Source organism: Acanthopagrus latus, chromosome 17 (genome assembly GCF_904848185.1).
Source record: "Acanthopagrus latus isolate v.2019 chromosome 17, fAcaLat1.1, whole genome shotgun sequence".
Taxonomy (NCBI): Eukaryota; Metazoa; Chordata; class Actinopteri; order Spariformes; family Sparidae; genus Acanthopagrus; species Acanthopagrus latus.
Genome location: NC_051055.1, coordinates 22,550,556 through 22,567,158, shown reverse-complemented (window position 1 = coordinate 22,567,158; position 16,603 = coordinate 22,550,556). Strand labels below are relative to the sequence as shown.

The 16,603-nt window shown below is 46.4% G+C and overlaps 1 protein-coding gene across 1 annotated transcript in view; it reads left to right on the top strand.

Moving 5' to 3' along the window:
- The first annotated feature begins 973 nt into the window (after window positions 1–973).
- LOC119005424 (forkhead box protein O3-like) overlaps window positions 974–16,603 on the top strand; it is a 33,696-nt gene continuing 18,066 nt past the window's right edge. The window contains exon 1 of the mRNA XM_037073018.1: window positions 974–2,499. Within this exon, the coding sequence (XP_036928913.1) occupies window positions 2,011–2,499 (489 nt within the window). The 5' untranslated portion in view covers window positions 974–2,010. The remainder of the gene's footprint in view (window positions 2,500–16,603) is intronic.

The following is a 16,603-nucleotide window of genomic DNA, read 5'->3' as shown; positions in this document are numbered from 1 at the left end:
CAGCATCCCATTTTTAAAAAAAAATGTTTTGCCTAAAAACAGCAGCTAATAGTTGCTTATTTCTAATAGGAAATAAAAAGCCAATGGGAATGGAGCACCTGTGACAGTGTGCCCGCCCTGCTGTCAGATTCCAGGAGGGGGTGGTGGGATGGAGGGGGCGGGATCCCCCCCTCGGTCAGTGTAGCAGAATTACGCACACAGGTCTGACCAGAGCTGAGTGTGTCAGAGCAGCGTGTCTTTGGCGTTCAGCCTCGGAAAATGCGATTTAATATGTTTTTCTTCTTCTTCTTTTTTTTTTCTTTCTAAAGTCTCTTCACTTTGGTTGGAGCGTGGAGCAGAGATGATTTTCCCATTCTGACCTCCGAAAAAGCCCCATTTCACCTCCCTCCTCCCGGATTAAAAATCTAGGGTTACCTAATCTCTCTTAATCTGAACTAAATCTGTCTAATCGGCATAGAAAATTACACTCACTGAGGTATAGCCCGAGAATAATCAGCAAGAGAGGTGAAAACCTCCTGCGCGCCGAGAGTTTCCTCCCTGGAGGGCGTTTTTTGGACGCTGCGCACAGACGCACAAAGACGGGTCAGACAATGTATTTTTAAAAGGCAACAACAACAACAACAAAACCCTTGTAGGGACTGTGCAGGAATTTCCCCCCTCTTCTCACTCTGTCTTGTTTCGTCGCGGCTGGACGTGGAGGCTGGCGCACAAAAGCGCCTTGTGACGCTCCGCCAGAGAGATTATTATGCAGAGTTTTGATTAAGAATTTGGGTTTGCGCTCCCTCCGTTCATATCAGAGAGGCTGGAGAGAGAGAGAGAGAGAGAGAGGAAGAGCATGAGAGAAGACAGAGAGAGAGAGAGAGAGAGAGAGAGAGAGAGAGAGAGAGAGAGAGAGAGTTCGGGATTTCGCTGTAATCATGTTCGGAGAGTAGGCTATTGATTTCGTGAGCGCACTCCAATTGGCAGCATCTCCACTACAGCGCCGGCGCGTCATCCTCGGTTCACATCGACGGAACGAGTTGTAAGCAAATGAGAACATGTGTGGGATCTGAGAGAGTGCGAGAAGGCGAGAAAGGGGGGATATAGAGGGGAGCGAGAGGAGGAGTGATAAAAAGCCAGTTTCATCAACCTGACAAGTGGATACGAAATTTTTTGATTGTCGGACTATATATATTTATATTTTCTCTCTCCCCCCCCCTCCCCACCTCCCTTTATATTTTCTCAGACTGGGAATTTATCGATTCGTCACATGCGCACGCCTCTTCATTATAATTGCAGACAGTTGGGTGCTGTTCAGGCTGAATGGACTTGAATGTGCCGCTGCCAGCTTAATCCGCGCAGACTGGAAGATTTAATAATTCACGGTAATCACGCATTATCGCCTCACTGGATGCTCTCTACACAGCCCTGGTGATTTTTTCCTCTCTCTCTCCCCCCTCCACACACACACACACACTCACACACCCCCTCTCTCTCTTCCTCATTCTTCCCGTTGTCTTCTGGAGGATTTATCGACGACCTGCTTTGCAGATATGCTCCTTATCTGAAATATCATCTGTTGCTGCAACTGGAATTTGAAAAAAAAAAGGGGGAAAGAAAAAGCCCCCATGACTGGCGCCGACACGCGTTCGAGACGGACCGTCTTCAGGTGATGAGGACTGTTGAATGAGAAGCTGTTGGTTTTTTTCTTTTCTTTTCCACTTCAGGTAAAATGGACGAAAAATTATTATTACTTTTATTACTTCTCTTATCTCTACACGCGAGGCTGTGATTTTTTTTCTTTCTTTTTTTTTTTTTCGCTTTGCGACCCCATCATGATCCTTCTACTCCGCTGATTTGCCTCTTATTGATTCGGACTGTGAGCGTAATAGCGGTATTACGAGGCGAAATTTCAGCGTGAATTTCACGTGAATTTTTCATTGAAGACAGCGGGACGCGGGGATCGTGGAGGTATTTCCCCTCCCCTCCGCTCTTCATTCGATTCCCCCACGTTCTTCAACTGAAGGGTAAATGTTGATGATGGAGGACGACGAATTGGACGCTCATCAGGTTGATTCGGATTTCGAGCCGCAGAGCCGGCCTCGCTCCTGCACCTGGCCGCTGCCTTGCCCGGAGGATTTCCCCGTCGGACACGAGGTCAGCGGGGGTCTTCCGCTGGCCAACATCAAGGTGGAACCGGAGGACGTCCCGGCTTGCAGAGCGGGGCTCGTGGGCGGAACGCCGGGAGAGCTGAAGCATCCAGCCGGCGCCCCGGCACCCACAGGCGCGACGCACCCATGCCTGGCTGGCGCGGCGCTCGATGTGACCGGACCGCTGCGCAAAGCCAAGTCCTCGCGGCGGAACGCGTGGGGGAACCAGTCCTACGCGGATCTCATTACCCGCGCCATTGAGAGCACCCCAGAAAAGAGACTCACGCTGTCACAGATATACGACTGGATGGTCCGCTATGTGCCCTATTTCAAGGATAAGGGCGACAGTAATAGCTCAGCTGGCTGGAAGGTAAGGAATAAAACACACCGGGCGGCACGATGACGTGTTAATCACAAACTGTCAAGTGATAATACTGAGTATAATTCTTTCTCCACTAAGCCCCTTTTCTGATTATATTTCCTCCAGCCCTTGTGCCATACACATGTCACTGAGGGATTCCGTGTCGGTTACGCATGAATGGTGCCATGCGTTATCTTGTCTTAGTTCATTACTGCCGTCAGTCATTCTAATAGATCATTGATGGCAGAATGTAATGGACTGGAGTGGAGTCACTCGTGCTGTTGCTCATCCAGCTGCAGAGAGCACCTCGCGGCAGTAGTGCATTTAAAAAAAAAAAATCCCTTTCACCAGGAACCACAGTGGGCTCCTGGTTCATCTCCACGTCCGCTGTGCATGAAAACGTGGCCGTGAAATTTTCACGCCAGTACACTTTTTTCCCCTCTCTTTCTTTCTCTCCCGCTTATCACCCCCCAGAAACACATCTGAGAATCAACAGAGGGACACTTGTAGGAGACCACAGGTCAGCTGTCCACAGTGTAAATATTCAGAGGGCTGTTCGCAACTGACCACAAGTCCGCCACCGCTGCCCGCCTGGCTGAGAGCCTAGAGTAACCTCCTGGACATCTGCCCGTATTATCAGCCCCTCCGCTCCCAGCCTCATCTTGTTTCCTATTCATTATGGCCATCTGAGGACGGCGCGAAAGGGGCAGGGGAGATTAGCAGGGGCAGCAGCAGTGCGTGCCCTCATGGTGCACCCATCGCTGAGCCGAGACCTTGAGAACTGTACATGTTATAGTTTGCATCATCACCATGGCGATGTGCGAGGAGGAGGTAGAGGGCTGCACAGCACGGTGGCTCTTTGTGGGTGCAGTGTCGGTCACCAGAACCCTTTTTGCTCGAAGGCTGCTCCTCCTGTCAGATCTGGGTCTGTAGGAAGGATATTTGTTTTTCACCGAAGTGAAAGGATTAAAGGTGGCTTCACCTTGGCCAGCCATAGCCTTTTCTCCAACTTAAACCCATTATTGAACAGACCCAGTTAATGCTCACTGCTGAATATATCCAATTAAATACTTACAGGAAGAATTATGGTGTTGGCAGGATCACAGGATTTTGACTCACCCAGAGCTATAGGCATGCCCTCCACGCAATCAGATTCAATTAAAGTCTCAAAATAATGGCACGTGCCCAAATGCAACGCGTTCCTATTCTTCATACATCTTTTGGAATCCGTCGGTAGTTAAAACTTGTTGCGTTTGCTGTTGCACAACCTCACACTCTGTCACCCCCCTTGTTGTCTCCTCAGTTGGCCTCATAATCACAAGCGCCTGACTGACACCTTAAGCCTGGCCCATTAAACTGAAACCTGCTAAGGTGTGTCTCCAGGTAAACTCTGTCTCATTTGGCCTCCACTTGCACCGGGAACCTTCGACCGCAGAGCCTCTTTATCTTTAGCGCACAAAGTCCCAGTCTTAGTCCCTGCTATTTATGAAACTGCAAATTAGGGGAGGTCGACAGCGGCAGTCTGAGGTCCTGGTGCTATTTAAGGCCACAGGCGAGACATGGGGCCCATTGCAGGTAATGACGGGGCATTAGATAAGTCGTTTAAAGGCAGGCAACCATGATGTCAGTAACGGGGCTGACCTGGTTTTTTGGTCAGAGACAGGATGGTGGATGTAAACATACACTTAGAAGTCACATGTGTAGTTTACAGGAACCGGACAAAGAGCGGATTGAAATACTGTCACCCGTAAACAAAGCAAATACGCCTGCATGCAGCCGTCCACCTGTGTAAATGTGTTCAACTTTTTAAAATGAACTTGGCTCGTCAAGCGAGAGTCCAATTTGAATCTGTGTGGTTTTGAATACTTTATGAATCCATGTGGAATATTTTTTTTTCTTTTTTTTTTTGGGAGTTGTGACAGCAGCTCCATAAATCTCTTTTGTTTTTGCATACTGTCGTGAGCAGATTTTGGATCGCATGGCACAAAATTTACATGCAAGTTATTTAATTAAGGGCAGTCAGGTCCAGTGTGGACACCTTTTTTAAAAAAAAAAAAAAACAAACAACACAAACATCAAGATGAAGAGGAAGATTGCATGTAAAGTCAGCTTTTAACAACGAGTCTGAGGAGGTTAATGTGAAGTCACACGGTCAGATCCAGTCCAGAATCATGCCCCCTCCCCCACTCACTGGGACTCCAAACAGGTGCACCCTCATACATGTAATTTAACAATCATATCAGGCAATTATATTTGACAGCAGCATTTGGAAAACACTACTTGTATCATCCACTGCATTTTCATCTCAATCAACAGCAATCGCGCACGAGCAGAGCATTTGATGCAAAACAGTCGGCTTTTGTCTGTTGTGACGGGAGGTGGTGGTGGGGGGGAATAAAAGAATTGCTGCTGATGAAATAATATGAAATTAAGTGTTATAGCATGGCAGTTTGTGGGGGAGTGGACGGGAGGGGAGGGGAGCGGGCGGACGGACAGGAGGCTTTGGGTTGGTGGTGGTGGGTGGACGACCAATGAAAGGCAAAGGCTCTTGAGACAGTTTGTCGAACCGGAGCGTGCGCCCCGGTTATTGGAAAAAAAAATGATCTCCAGTGGCAGACCATGTATTGTAAATGATGTTGCCATGACTGCTATTGGAAAGAGATGCAATGCTGGCTTGATGATGGGCACTAGACAGCCAATACACCGAGACAGTGCCATTAAGCTCCTATAAATACCTAATGGCTTCTGACTTCTAGGAAAGGCGGCAGTATTTCGAGGTCATGGCTCCCTAATCACCTCCTTACTAAAGAGAAGTTACGCAGAATTGTTGACTTGTGAACCGATTATGCTTTCCACGAGGGTGCTCGTCACTACTGTTTTTCTAGATTAGTGGCATCCTCACAATTAGTGGCCTTTATTTTCCAGTGGAGCTAATCTGATCCAACACAGAAACCTGCAGGGCACTGAACTAAACTTAGAGACTGATTCCTTTCTGGAGCCCTTTATGTTCGTCTGTGTGTATATAAATATATATATATATTATGATTGTGTTTTATATCTTTATGGCTAATTATATCTGAGCGCGAGCATCCACGGGTGCATGCTGCATTTGTGCGTGGGAGAAGCACATGTCAATTGCAACAAAGCATCAAGGGGGCTGCTAGTGTTGTGTGTGTCTTTGTGGGGGCTAGTGCAGGGGGGAGGGGCTGTCTGCTTCTATAGGCGTGTGTGTTTAGGCCCGCTGATTGGTCTGACAGCGTGTCACTGCAGAGAATGGTGCGTAGTCTCGCCTCCTGACTTCATAATGCCTCTAATGGTGGGGTTTGAAAGGGAACTTGGTGTCGGGATTGCCCTGTAGGCGCCCAGAAGTTCATTAACTTCAAGGGGTTAGATAATGCCGTTGTTGTGCCAGTGGGGGTCTCGCTTTATTGTATATGTCAGCATGGGTTGTTATGGGATACGAAAAAATCCATCATACAGCACCGCTTTTAGTGTGTTACGATAGAAATGTGCCTTCAAGATACCGCCACGCTATATTTTGTGTGTGTGGAGCTCCTCAGTTTTTACCCGCCTCGATGTCCAACGCCTACTCTTCTCCCCGCATGTGCTTACAGTGCAGGGATTTTTTTTTTTTTCCCCGGCGCTCGGGGCAGTCGGATGCCAGGGGATTGCGCGGCAGGTCGACGAGGGTGCCAGGCAGTCACTCAGACACTTTAATCCAAAGCGACTTGTCTGTTATTTATAAAGTGTCTTTAGGTAGCAGGGCCGCGTGGGGGCCAGCAGGGCAAAAGGTCACAGGGCTTTCCTTTATTGGCAGAAATCAGACAGGGCAGAAAGCTCAAAAAAAAAAAAAAAAAAAAAAAAGAGGGAGATGTGACAGTGACTGCAGAGAGAGAGAGGGAAAGACGAACCACTAGTGAGGAAATGAAGAGAGAAAGAAGAATGTCTCTGAATGTAGTCTTATCTCCTGTAAAAAAGCACATAACCCCTGTCTCCACAGGCAGTAGTATTTATAACAGCGCTGGATCATATCACTTTATCTAATTGATTTATAGGTAAGGAGACAGACAGACTCTCGTAATCCTGTCACAATGCACGGGCTCCAGCAGCTGTAGTGGAGAGACACTTGTCAAACATGAGGGATATGAATGTCAAATGTGCAGCAGGGAGTGTGTTTGACAGAGGCTTAGCACAAAGTGGAGGGACTCGAAACTTTTTTTCCTGGGCGCCGCCGAGTTGCACGCTCACGTCGCTCGAACGATGGTTGGGGGAGTCTGGAGAGAGACTGGAAACTATCCTAGACTTCAGCTGATTCATATTTTATCCTCCGTCTTGGCTCAGGGGAGCAGAGTAATTTGAGAGTGCGACAGACACACATGCGCACACACACTTGCACACTCAGAAAATGAGAGCATATGATGCATGCTGGACAGATTTATGGCGCTGGATTATGAGCACCTTACATCTCCCCTCGGCTCCTGCAAGCCGGAGCCAGGTTGGGTTCAGGCAGTATATTCAGGTTGAGTCGGGTATCTGATGCCAAGAAGCCTCGCTCTCGCTGCCTTTTTCCCTCCGCAGCCTGCAGGCAGCCGTGGCAGTTCATTTCTCACTGAAAATGATTAATGTACATGCAAATTACCAAAGCATGGGCACGCATTCAAATATGGGAGACAGCAATCAGCAGACAGTAATATGAAAAACAATATAATTTTTGCCTTTAATATTACTTCGCTCTCTCTTTATCACTCCATCTAGCAGACAGCTGTGCTATCTCCTCTTTAATCTCCCTGCCTTTCTCTTTTCGATCCATCCATCTAATAGACATTCTATACGTTGTTTTCTGTCTTAGTGGGTTTTGGCACGAGGGCCAATTGAGGTGAGGAGGGTTTCTCAAGGGAGCTGTGGCGTCAGGATTTTGAGGCTCTAGCAGTCGCCTGATCGAGACCTTGCCTTAAGCAGCGTGCCGCCCTCTTATCTAAGAGAAAAATCTCATATCTCACATTATCTCAGAGATAATAGGATAACAATGCTGGATTTTCCCCCAGCTCGACTCCTTCTCAACTACTGGGTCTTTTGGAGTGGAGCACAAGGGGGGATGAGACCGTCAAGTTCCCAATTCGACGGGGTTGAACTAATTTGGATGTTCTTCTCAGCTGAACTGAACCTCAGCTGTTGAAGCATTTCAGACCAAACCTATTACCCATGGCTCTGCGTCTTCACTTTATTTTTATTTTTTTTATTCCACAGCCGTTTGGTGACATTTCTCAGAATATTAAATGCTCCTTTCGGTTCATTTTTTTCCCCCCTAAACTGAAGACACATTGTGAAGCATGGAGAAATTGTCATTCTTTTTCCCATTGCACTATTTAGGGTGATGTTTTCCACTATTCCCTCTGGCTCATGCACACACATTTGCACGAAAAAGAATACACAACACACTCGTGCCTCCTCAAACCACCCATGGAGGAACACTCTGTTCTTGGGTGGGGTGAACCATTTTTTTTGGTGGGGGGGCTGGCCGAGAGAGGAAGCGACTTCTTTTGCGGTGCTGTGTTGCTGTCTTGATTTGTTTTGAAATGTGTCTGACTAGCGGCGATTGGCTCACACGGAAGGCGTGGCACTGTTTGGTAAACGCCTGCGGATCTTTTGGCAAAACTGTTCACAGCTGCAGGGACAGAATGCGGTTGTGAGTTTGCCTCTCTGAGGCTGTGTGAGTTTGATGTCATGGAGATTTGAAGGGGGGGTGTGCAGCCTGTAGTGTTGCACCAGTGCTGGGTGATTAGAACACATCTCTTTTCATTTCAAGGGAACTGGTTATGAAGTTTGTGAGGATTGGGCGGGGGGGGGGGGGCGCAGAAAGAGGTCTTCTTTCTGTTGAGGGGGTCTGTATGTCATGCTCGCAGTGCTGGACACACAGTGAGCTCTAGGCGTACGCACATTTCAATAAAATCAGAGTGAAAGTCACTGCGTTTCTCCTCAGTTGCCCTCCAGCCACATCCTATTGACACCAGTATCGCTCCTCCTAATAAAACCCTCATGTACTCTGCTATGTTGTAGTGGATTCGCTGAACGAGAACAGAGGGAGGGCTTATAGATCTTTGTCAGCCGAGTTAATTGTAGTATTACTCCCAGAATACATTCTTAGAATAAAACATTTTTCATTCATGACCATAAATACTTGCCAAAATGACTAATAGGCAATAAATGACTCATCATCTAATAACTGGCTCATAAAATGAAATACCTCAGCGCACTGTTTCCCAATGTCATGCGGTTAAGAAGATGCCCGTTGTTATTACACATGCTTGATCGGCAGAGTGAGCTGAATGGACAAGGACTCACACATCAGACGGGTTCTTCTAACGTGTGAGATATCTGCCAATGTGTAATGTGGAGGGACCTTATTCTAATACAGAGAAGAGTCTGTCAGTCTCAATCTGATGGCAGCGGCGGATGATCTCGTCACGGAGAAATGTTGTTTGTATTACAAATGCTGTAAATGGCTTTGGATATTCACTTCGGCGTGTGAATAAAAAGTGTTAGCCCTCTCGGTGGTGGTGGTGGTGCTGGAAAAAATTTTTGGTCTCCGTTTGTGGCAGCTAGCATGCTTGTTGCTCATCTGTGTCGCTGTGCATAATGTGTGATCGTCACTGTGTGTGTGTGTGTCTGTGTGTGTATATGTGTGTGTTTCTCAACCCTTTTTTTCCCTGCATCAGTGTACGAGTGTGTGTCTGTGTGTGTGTGTGTGTGTGTGCATGTGGGTGTGTTGGGGGGGTTGATGGGCTCAGTGGGAGCCCGGGTCCCGGGGGAACAGCTCTCGTTAATAATTCAGACGAGGCTCATTATCAAGGCAGCGCAGATTTCTCCCTGATTCCACCTTAATTGCAGGCAGGCTGCTCCACTCAGGCAGGCGGTAGTCACGCTGGGTCGACTCTCTCTGTCTTTTCCTCCACCACTACAGGGCCTGCTCTGCTCTGCTCTGCTCTGCTCTGCTCTGCTCTGCTCTGCTCTGTTCTGCTCCGTCTCCAGTGCTCACCCCTATCACAGCGAGACGGCCCTCGGGCTAGCCACATTAGCGCACACCTTTAATAGCCGTAACATACTATGAACATGCCATTTTATTTATATGTGAAGACGTGCCTCATATACTTCTGATTAGATGCAGACCGCGCAGTGTTCGGGCAACACTATGGAATGTTTTGTTATGTTTATGCTGACAAGGACGCAGCGTGCAGGAGGATCTGGTAGGTTGCAGAGCTGAAACAACAAGTAGATAAGTAGATGGTTAGATAGTAGATGGTTTAGTACGGCCTGTCAATCCGAATCAGAAACAGAAATAAATTCATTGCCAAGAAGGAATTTACACAAATGAGGAATTTGTCTTGGTAAACAAGGTGCATACATTGAGACAATAAACAAACATTGACTATTATATATACAATATACAATATAAACAATATAAACAGAGACATAACTTTATTTCCATGTTTAACATAATTTCATGCCACTGACATGATAATAAAAAGCATAATAATGCAAGTTGCTATATCCCAGACTAATTATCACGATATATGATATTATCGACTTCAGGTGTCAGGGTTTGTTGATAAAAAGTGATTATAGTATTTAATTTTTTATGTTAATTAGGAGTATAAATAGTTTGAATACTAATTAGGACTGAGAGGTTGAAACACATACAACACTTTTATATAACAAAATAAATGTAGAAAGGAATCAATCCTAAAGTAGAACTTTAGTTTAGAATAGCCTACAGTATTACAGCTAGTCTGCCTGGTTTCCTTCCCTCTTAACTCTAGAGGGCCAGCTAATGCTTTAATAAATCAAAATTATAAATGAAAATACGGCCAGAACAGTTAAAGAATCACACAGCTGTTCAATATATTTGATATTGTGAAAAGTATTGCATGTGGTGGCAAATATTGTGATATTCAATAATATCTAATATCGGCCCCAGCCTGATTAAGACATTAGAAGCAGAATGCTAAGAAAATATAAATGCTCCATATTAGATGAAATAGGACCACATGTTCAAAATGACCTATCAGGGGAGCGAAAGTCTCGCGACTCGTTATTCTGACATCCTGTAAACATAACGACCGATATGGAGAACAGCATAAATGGTCGAAATTATGTGCACATATTGATAATTGTGAGTGTGTGAATTGTGAGTTAAGATATGTACAATAAGTCATAACATAGTTATCGTGACAGGCCAACCATCAGTTGATCAGTGTAATCATCAACAATTTCGATAACTGATGACTTCCAGTCAGGTGTGAAGTTTTCCTTCTTGTCTTGGTTCGCTATCATTCATAAATTGAATGCTTTTACATTTTTAGACTGCTGTTTGGAGAAAAACGAGCCATTTCAGGACGCCATAATCACAGCCTTCTGACATTTTATTGTAAAACAAACAAAAAAAAAACATAATAACAACCTCCATTCATAAGGAAATAAAAAGAATAATGAAAGTGATCATTAGCTGCTACCCTTGTAGGTGATATGATTTACGGTTCATTGTGATTGAAGTACCATTTGTGTACTTACAGCTCCATATGAAACATCAGCCATATAATGCCCCATGATGATGCGCACTACACGATGCCCTAATGTGTTTTGCTTTGGTTATACGCGTTGTGAAATATTATAATGGCGGGTTTATCCTTGAAATAGCCTATAGCAAATTATCATACTGATGACACTGTAGAACGTGTGCTGCCATGATTGATATCAGGCTACAATAACACTCCTCTTCATGCCCATCTATAGGCTTATGTAATGCATCTTGTCTTTATAATTTACACTGACTGATGGGTTTCCATTCAGTCCATTCAGTGAAGCCCCGCCGAGAGAGCAGCATAATGGGCCTGATCTTGTCATACATGTATATGAATATTTCAAATCAAGTCATTGTAACTAGATGGGGGCTTTAGATAAACAACACAGATGCTTCTTCCTCTTTGCTCTCGCTGCAAGATGAAGTGCGCTCCGAGCTGTATTTCTCTCCCGGCCACAAAATGCGCTTCCCACAAATCATGGCGCCCATATTTCCTAATTCAATTTTTCTCCTCGTCGGATATCTCTTCCTGTATGCAAGGGGATTGATGGTCGTATGCACGTGCATGTGTGTAAATGTGTGTGTTTACCCGCACGCAACTTGCCACGTCTGTCCCTGAGAAAAGAGATGATGTATGCTGAGCTAAACGCTGTATTTCACGACGCTCCATCTCCGGACCCTTCCTGGCAGCCACGTGCCAGGTCCCTCGCTCGTCTCCCGCCCTGTCCATCAAAGCCTCCTGTCACGAGCCGGTGCTTTGTGGGAGGGGAAAGGAGAGCGTGTAAGGGCCGTCGATCAGTTTACCTGAGCTTGGCGGTCCCCGGCAAGTGATGGAAGGAGCCGCCTCACAAAGGGAAACGTAGTTAACGTTGACTGATCGGAGCAGGTGGATAGGAAAAAAAAAAAAAGAGAAGGAGGCCAGCGTCCCGAGAGTTATGTTTCAAGAAAGATGCTTGTTATGCTAATGGCTGGTGAATATGCTGCGGCTGAGCCATGTGCCCGCAGCTGATGGATGGGGTTCTGGAGGTCACCTCGGGTAGCAGGCTGCCGGTCAGGAACCCGGCGCGGGCGCCCTACTGAGCTGTAATGCCTGCTCACCTGAGCTGAAAAGAGGAAGCTGACCTTGGAGAGAAAAATCTCCTCGCATGTGCGGTTCTGCCTGAGCTCGTATGTGTAAAACAAGCCATGTGTGAGCTAATCTGTGTGGGAGCCAGCATATGTGTGGGGAGGTTACAGGATTGGGGCGAGGTTGTCAGGGTTATGAGGTGACTGTGGGACCAGCTGGGATTGGGGGGGGCGGGTTTTGTGTGTTTCAGGGCGGTATGGGGGGGGCGGTGGAGAATTCTTCCCTCCCCAATTGGATTTGTATGTCAGTGGCATGAATCTGGGTCAGGACACTGGGTCCGGTGTTTAGTATGCTGACCGTGTGAGGTCTGAACTCCGAGTCTGCTCATAGCCCTGAATGAACCCAGCACGTCTGCCTCGCTGTCTCCTCTCCCCCCTTTCTCTCTCTCTCTCGCTCTCTCTCTCTCTCTCTCTCTCTTTCTCTTGGACCCTTTTCTTTTTTTCTCATCTCTCGTCTCTTCCCCCCTTTTTTCTCCTTCGTCTCCGCTCTGCGCCCAGAGCCTTTTTTTCTATCCCCTCCTCTGTCCCCTCCTCTTTTTTTTTTCCTTTTCCGTACCCCAGGCTTTTTTTCCCCTCTTTTTCGTACCCTTCCTTCTCGTGCTCTCTTTTTCACTGTCAGTCACTCACGGCCTTCTCTTCTCTCCTCACTTGTTCTATTTCACACTCTCAGTCCTCCCCACAAAGTAGCCTTTTTATCACTCATTTCCCTCTTCCCTCGCTCATGTCTCCTGCTCCTTTCATGTGCTTTTGAAATCCCCTTTTCATCTTTAGCTCTCTCTCCCTCTCTCTCTCTCGCCTGCTCTCTCCCTCACACACACACACACACACACACACTGCACTGGCTCATTCAGTCATTCTTTTATTATCCCAAAACTAAAGTGATAAATGGCTCTCTTTCTTCTCCGTAAATGTCACTCGGGGAATTGTCTCTGCTCATTGATTGACTGGAGAAGAGGGCTGGCCACACATGCACATGCGCCAATCGCGCACACGTGCACGCAGGCTAAGAAAGAGAAAAGCCGGTGGAAGAAGAAGAAGGGGAGGAGAGGAAAAGGGAAATGATCTATCATTAGAAGTGCGGCTTGGCTGGGACTGCAGCCGTCAGGGTTGACATCTGGCCCTCACAGGTCCAGTTTTCTCTCCGAGGCCGATGCATCATTTGAAGAACTTGCGCGGCTGGTTTATAATGAAGCATCAATTCTCAACAGGACTTGGCATTCACAGGAGTGCTGGGAAGCTGGAGCTCAACGAGGGATCAATCACAGTTAAACAATCAGAGCTGGCAGGCCGGGCCGGTCTCGGCATTCTTTTTCTTTCTAAAGTGACGTGACGCAGAATGCATAAGTGTTATTCCCAGTTTTATCGCTTGGCTGTAGCTTATCCTTAACTGTCAGAAAAAAGTGCCAGCCAAGGAAATATGCATCGGATCCATTATTCAGACCAGACAGTTGGTGTGTGTGTGTGTGTGTGTGCACGCGTGTGTGTGTAAGTAAACAGGGGTTAATAATGCTCAGTCATTTTCTTAATGTCTCATTCACCCTGCCTCAGGCGCCGGAGCTTGATAAAGGTCAAGACTACTGGTGGTTACATGTCGTCTCCCCTTATTTCATCCTCTTCACTGCACAGCAGGGAAGGAGGGAGGGGAGGCAGAAAGGGAAGTCCAAGGCCAGCCAACGACAACGCTGATCCGTGTGTCTTCATTCTTAGAACGAGGGTAAAGAGATTTAATAGGGAGACAGTGAGGGGGAGAGGACGGGGGTGGGAGACGGCTGGCTCCGTCAATGAAGAGGGGATGAAAATATTAAATTGATAGAGAGAGACGCAGATAGAGAGCGGAGTGAGGAAAATGGAGAGGGAGAGAAAGGAGAGCTAGAATAGTAGAGAGTAGATTATAGGGCTTCCAAGCAGGACTGGAAGCCAGACTTGGCTGCACTTCAGCTACACTCTGCACACTTCAGCTCAAGTGTGCGTCCATTAGTGCACTCCCATTGCACTCAGAGAGCCGTGCACTCTGAGATGCAACACAGGCGTGCACACATGCTGCACACACACACACCCCAATACATTTCTTATACGCTCTTCATACATGTGAAGCCCCCACAGACATGCAGCACGGTTAGCTTACAGTAGCGTTGCCCTCACACACATTTACCCAAAAAAGCTACATTGACCTAGTCTCGCTCCGTCCCTCTCTCTCTCCCTCTCTCACTTTCTCTCTCTCACACACACACACACACATTCACAATCTCTTCACTAGCCACCAGATTGCTTCCCGTCAAAATAAATAATTAAATGCCTGCAATAACAGCTTCCGAAAAAAGATCCCTCAATTAGTGCAAAATGGGTAAATGGCGTAGGGGTAGGGGCTGCGGGGGGAGTGGTATTTCGGGAACACACACACACACACACACATACACACACAAATACACACAATCTATTACATAAGACAAGTCATGACCCAAGAAGGGTTTTTATGCAGTTGTGCAACGGTAATTTGCCCCCCTCCCCTTTAGCAATCAGCTTAGTGAAGTCTTTTCTCAAATCCTTACAAGTGATCCATGCCCAAAGAGCGGCCAGAGAGAGATCTAGATGAGTGGAGCGAAGGTGCAAGGGGGGCAGCTGAGGGGATGATGCTGGGGTCAAGGCTGTGTGTGTAAAGAGTGAGAGAGTGTGTGTGTGTTCAGGGAGCTGTCTTTGTACAATTCCAGGGCCGTGTGTCTGGAATGGTGATTAGGAAAAGGTTGTAATTCATGCAAGGGAATTTGTGTGTGTGTGTGTGTGTGTGTGTGTGTGTGTGTGTGTGTGTGTGTGTGTGTGTGTGTGTGTGTGTGTGTGTGTGCGCGAGGCAGAGAAAGACATGTGGGGCTGAACGCTGATGTGCCTGTAGAGAGAGGTGTGCGTGTGTTAGCAGAGGATGTGTGATAAAGGTGTGATGTTACCTGGCTGCGATGAGAGAGAGTGGAAACTGGAGGATAGATGGGTGTTTAATGGAGCGGTCGGGAGCTTTTCCAGCCCGCCTGACCACCGAGGTCGGTAATTACTTCGGATTCGCCAAATCCCCTCATGGAAATAAAAGCATGATTCAGCTTCTAAATAGGCTGCAACTAATTATTATTTACATTACTTGCTTTAGATATGGATTATGTTAATTAATAAATTAATCGTTAAGTGTATAAAATGAAGTGCTAGGCCCGGTTCAAGCATCTGAAGATTAAGGGGTCTTCTTTAAATTGCTTATTTTGTCAAATTTTATTCTGTCTCATTTAAGTTAAAAGTGTGGAAAACAAGCTTCAAGACCATATTCTCACGGCGGCCATTTTTCTGACGTTATGCTCACAGTGGCTCAAATATCGTGCGGCTGTGTTCAAAGTGTCGGGTTGTGTAAAAGCAGGAAATCAAACAAACAGTGTCATGTCATCGCTTCCTGATCAATCAGCAACAATGGAGAATAAAAATCAAGAGAGACGTCAGGCCGTATTTCCAGGTACAACAACATATTTGATAACCCATTAGCCTCCAGGGGACATTAGCAGTCAACTACCTCCTCGCTCACATTACTGTTTGTTGGTGTTACACAATATCATTTAGTAAATATGAAAGTAAAACACACTGGGTCAAATTAAGTAAGGTTAGCTAGGAAGTGGTTGAATGCGAATGACTCATCAAATATGTTTTATTTACCTTGAAGTATGGCCCAGTATCCCTCCAGATTTCCACTATCTGTCCTATATTTAATTGCTGATTGATTGCCTTTATGTGACATGAAACCTGGAACACAGCAGCGTGACACTGTCCTGGTATTAAAGCTTTCCACCCCGAGCGTGATGTCGGAGGAAAATGGCCGCCGTGGGAATATGGTCTACAGCAAACCCCCTGGGCAAGAGCGGCAGAAAACTTTTGTAGTGGCCAAACCATGTGATTGAAACATCACGTTATGCATTAGGGACAAAAAATACAGTTTTCCCTTCAGTGTACAGTGAGAAAGAAGCGACTATAAAAATGGAAGAGCTGTGAGAAAAAAATCGGAAATCAGAAGTTAGCTGGCTCAGTCGGCGGAAGTCTGTAGTGCGCAAAACTCTTTAGGCCACACGGCACGGAGATGTAGGTAACTGTGGGTTAGTGTTTTAGCGTTAGGGAATTTGAGCGATTTTGGCTTCATGCACCACTTTAATAAGAATGAATGGGGCTCCGTCTCCAACACTGTATCCAGATCATAATGTCACATCCTCGGCAGAGGATCCTACAGTTACAGATCTTCTGTGGATCACATAATTAACCTATCATTCTTGTCATTTCTAATTATTTTAACAATATATTTGATTTTACAGTCCAATCTTACGTTTGATATGCAGCTTTTTGGAAGACGAAGGCCTCTGTGGCCTCGTTCGCCTCGTAGCTGTCACACCATCC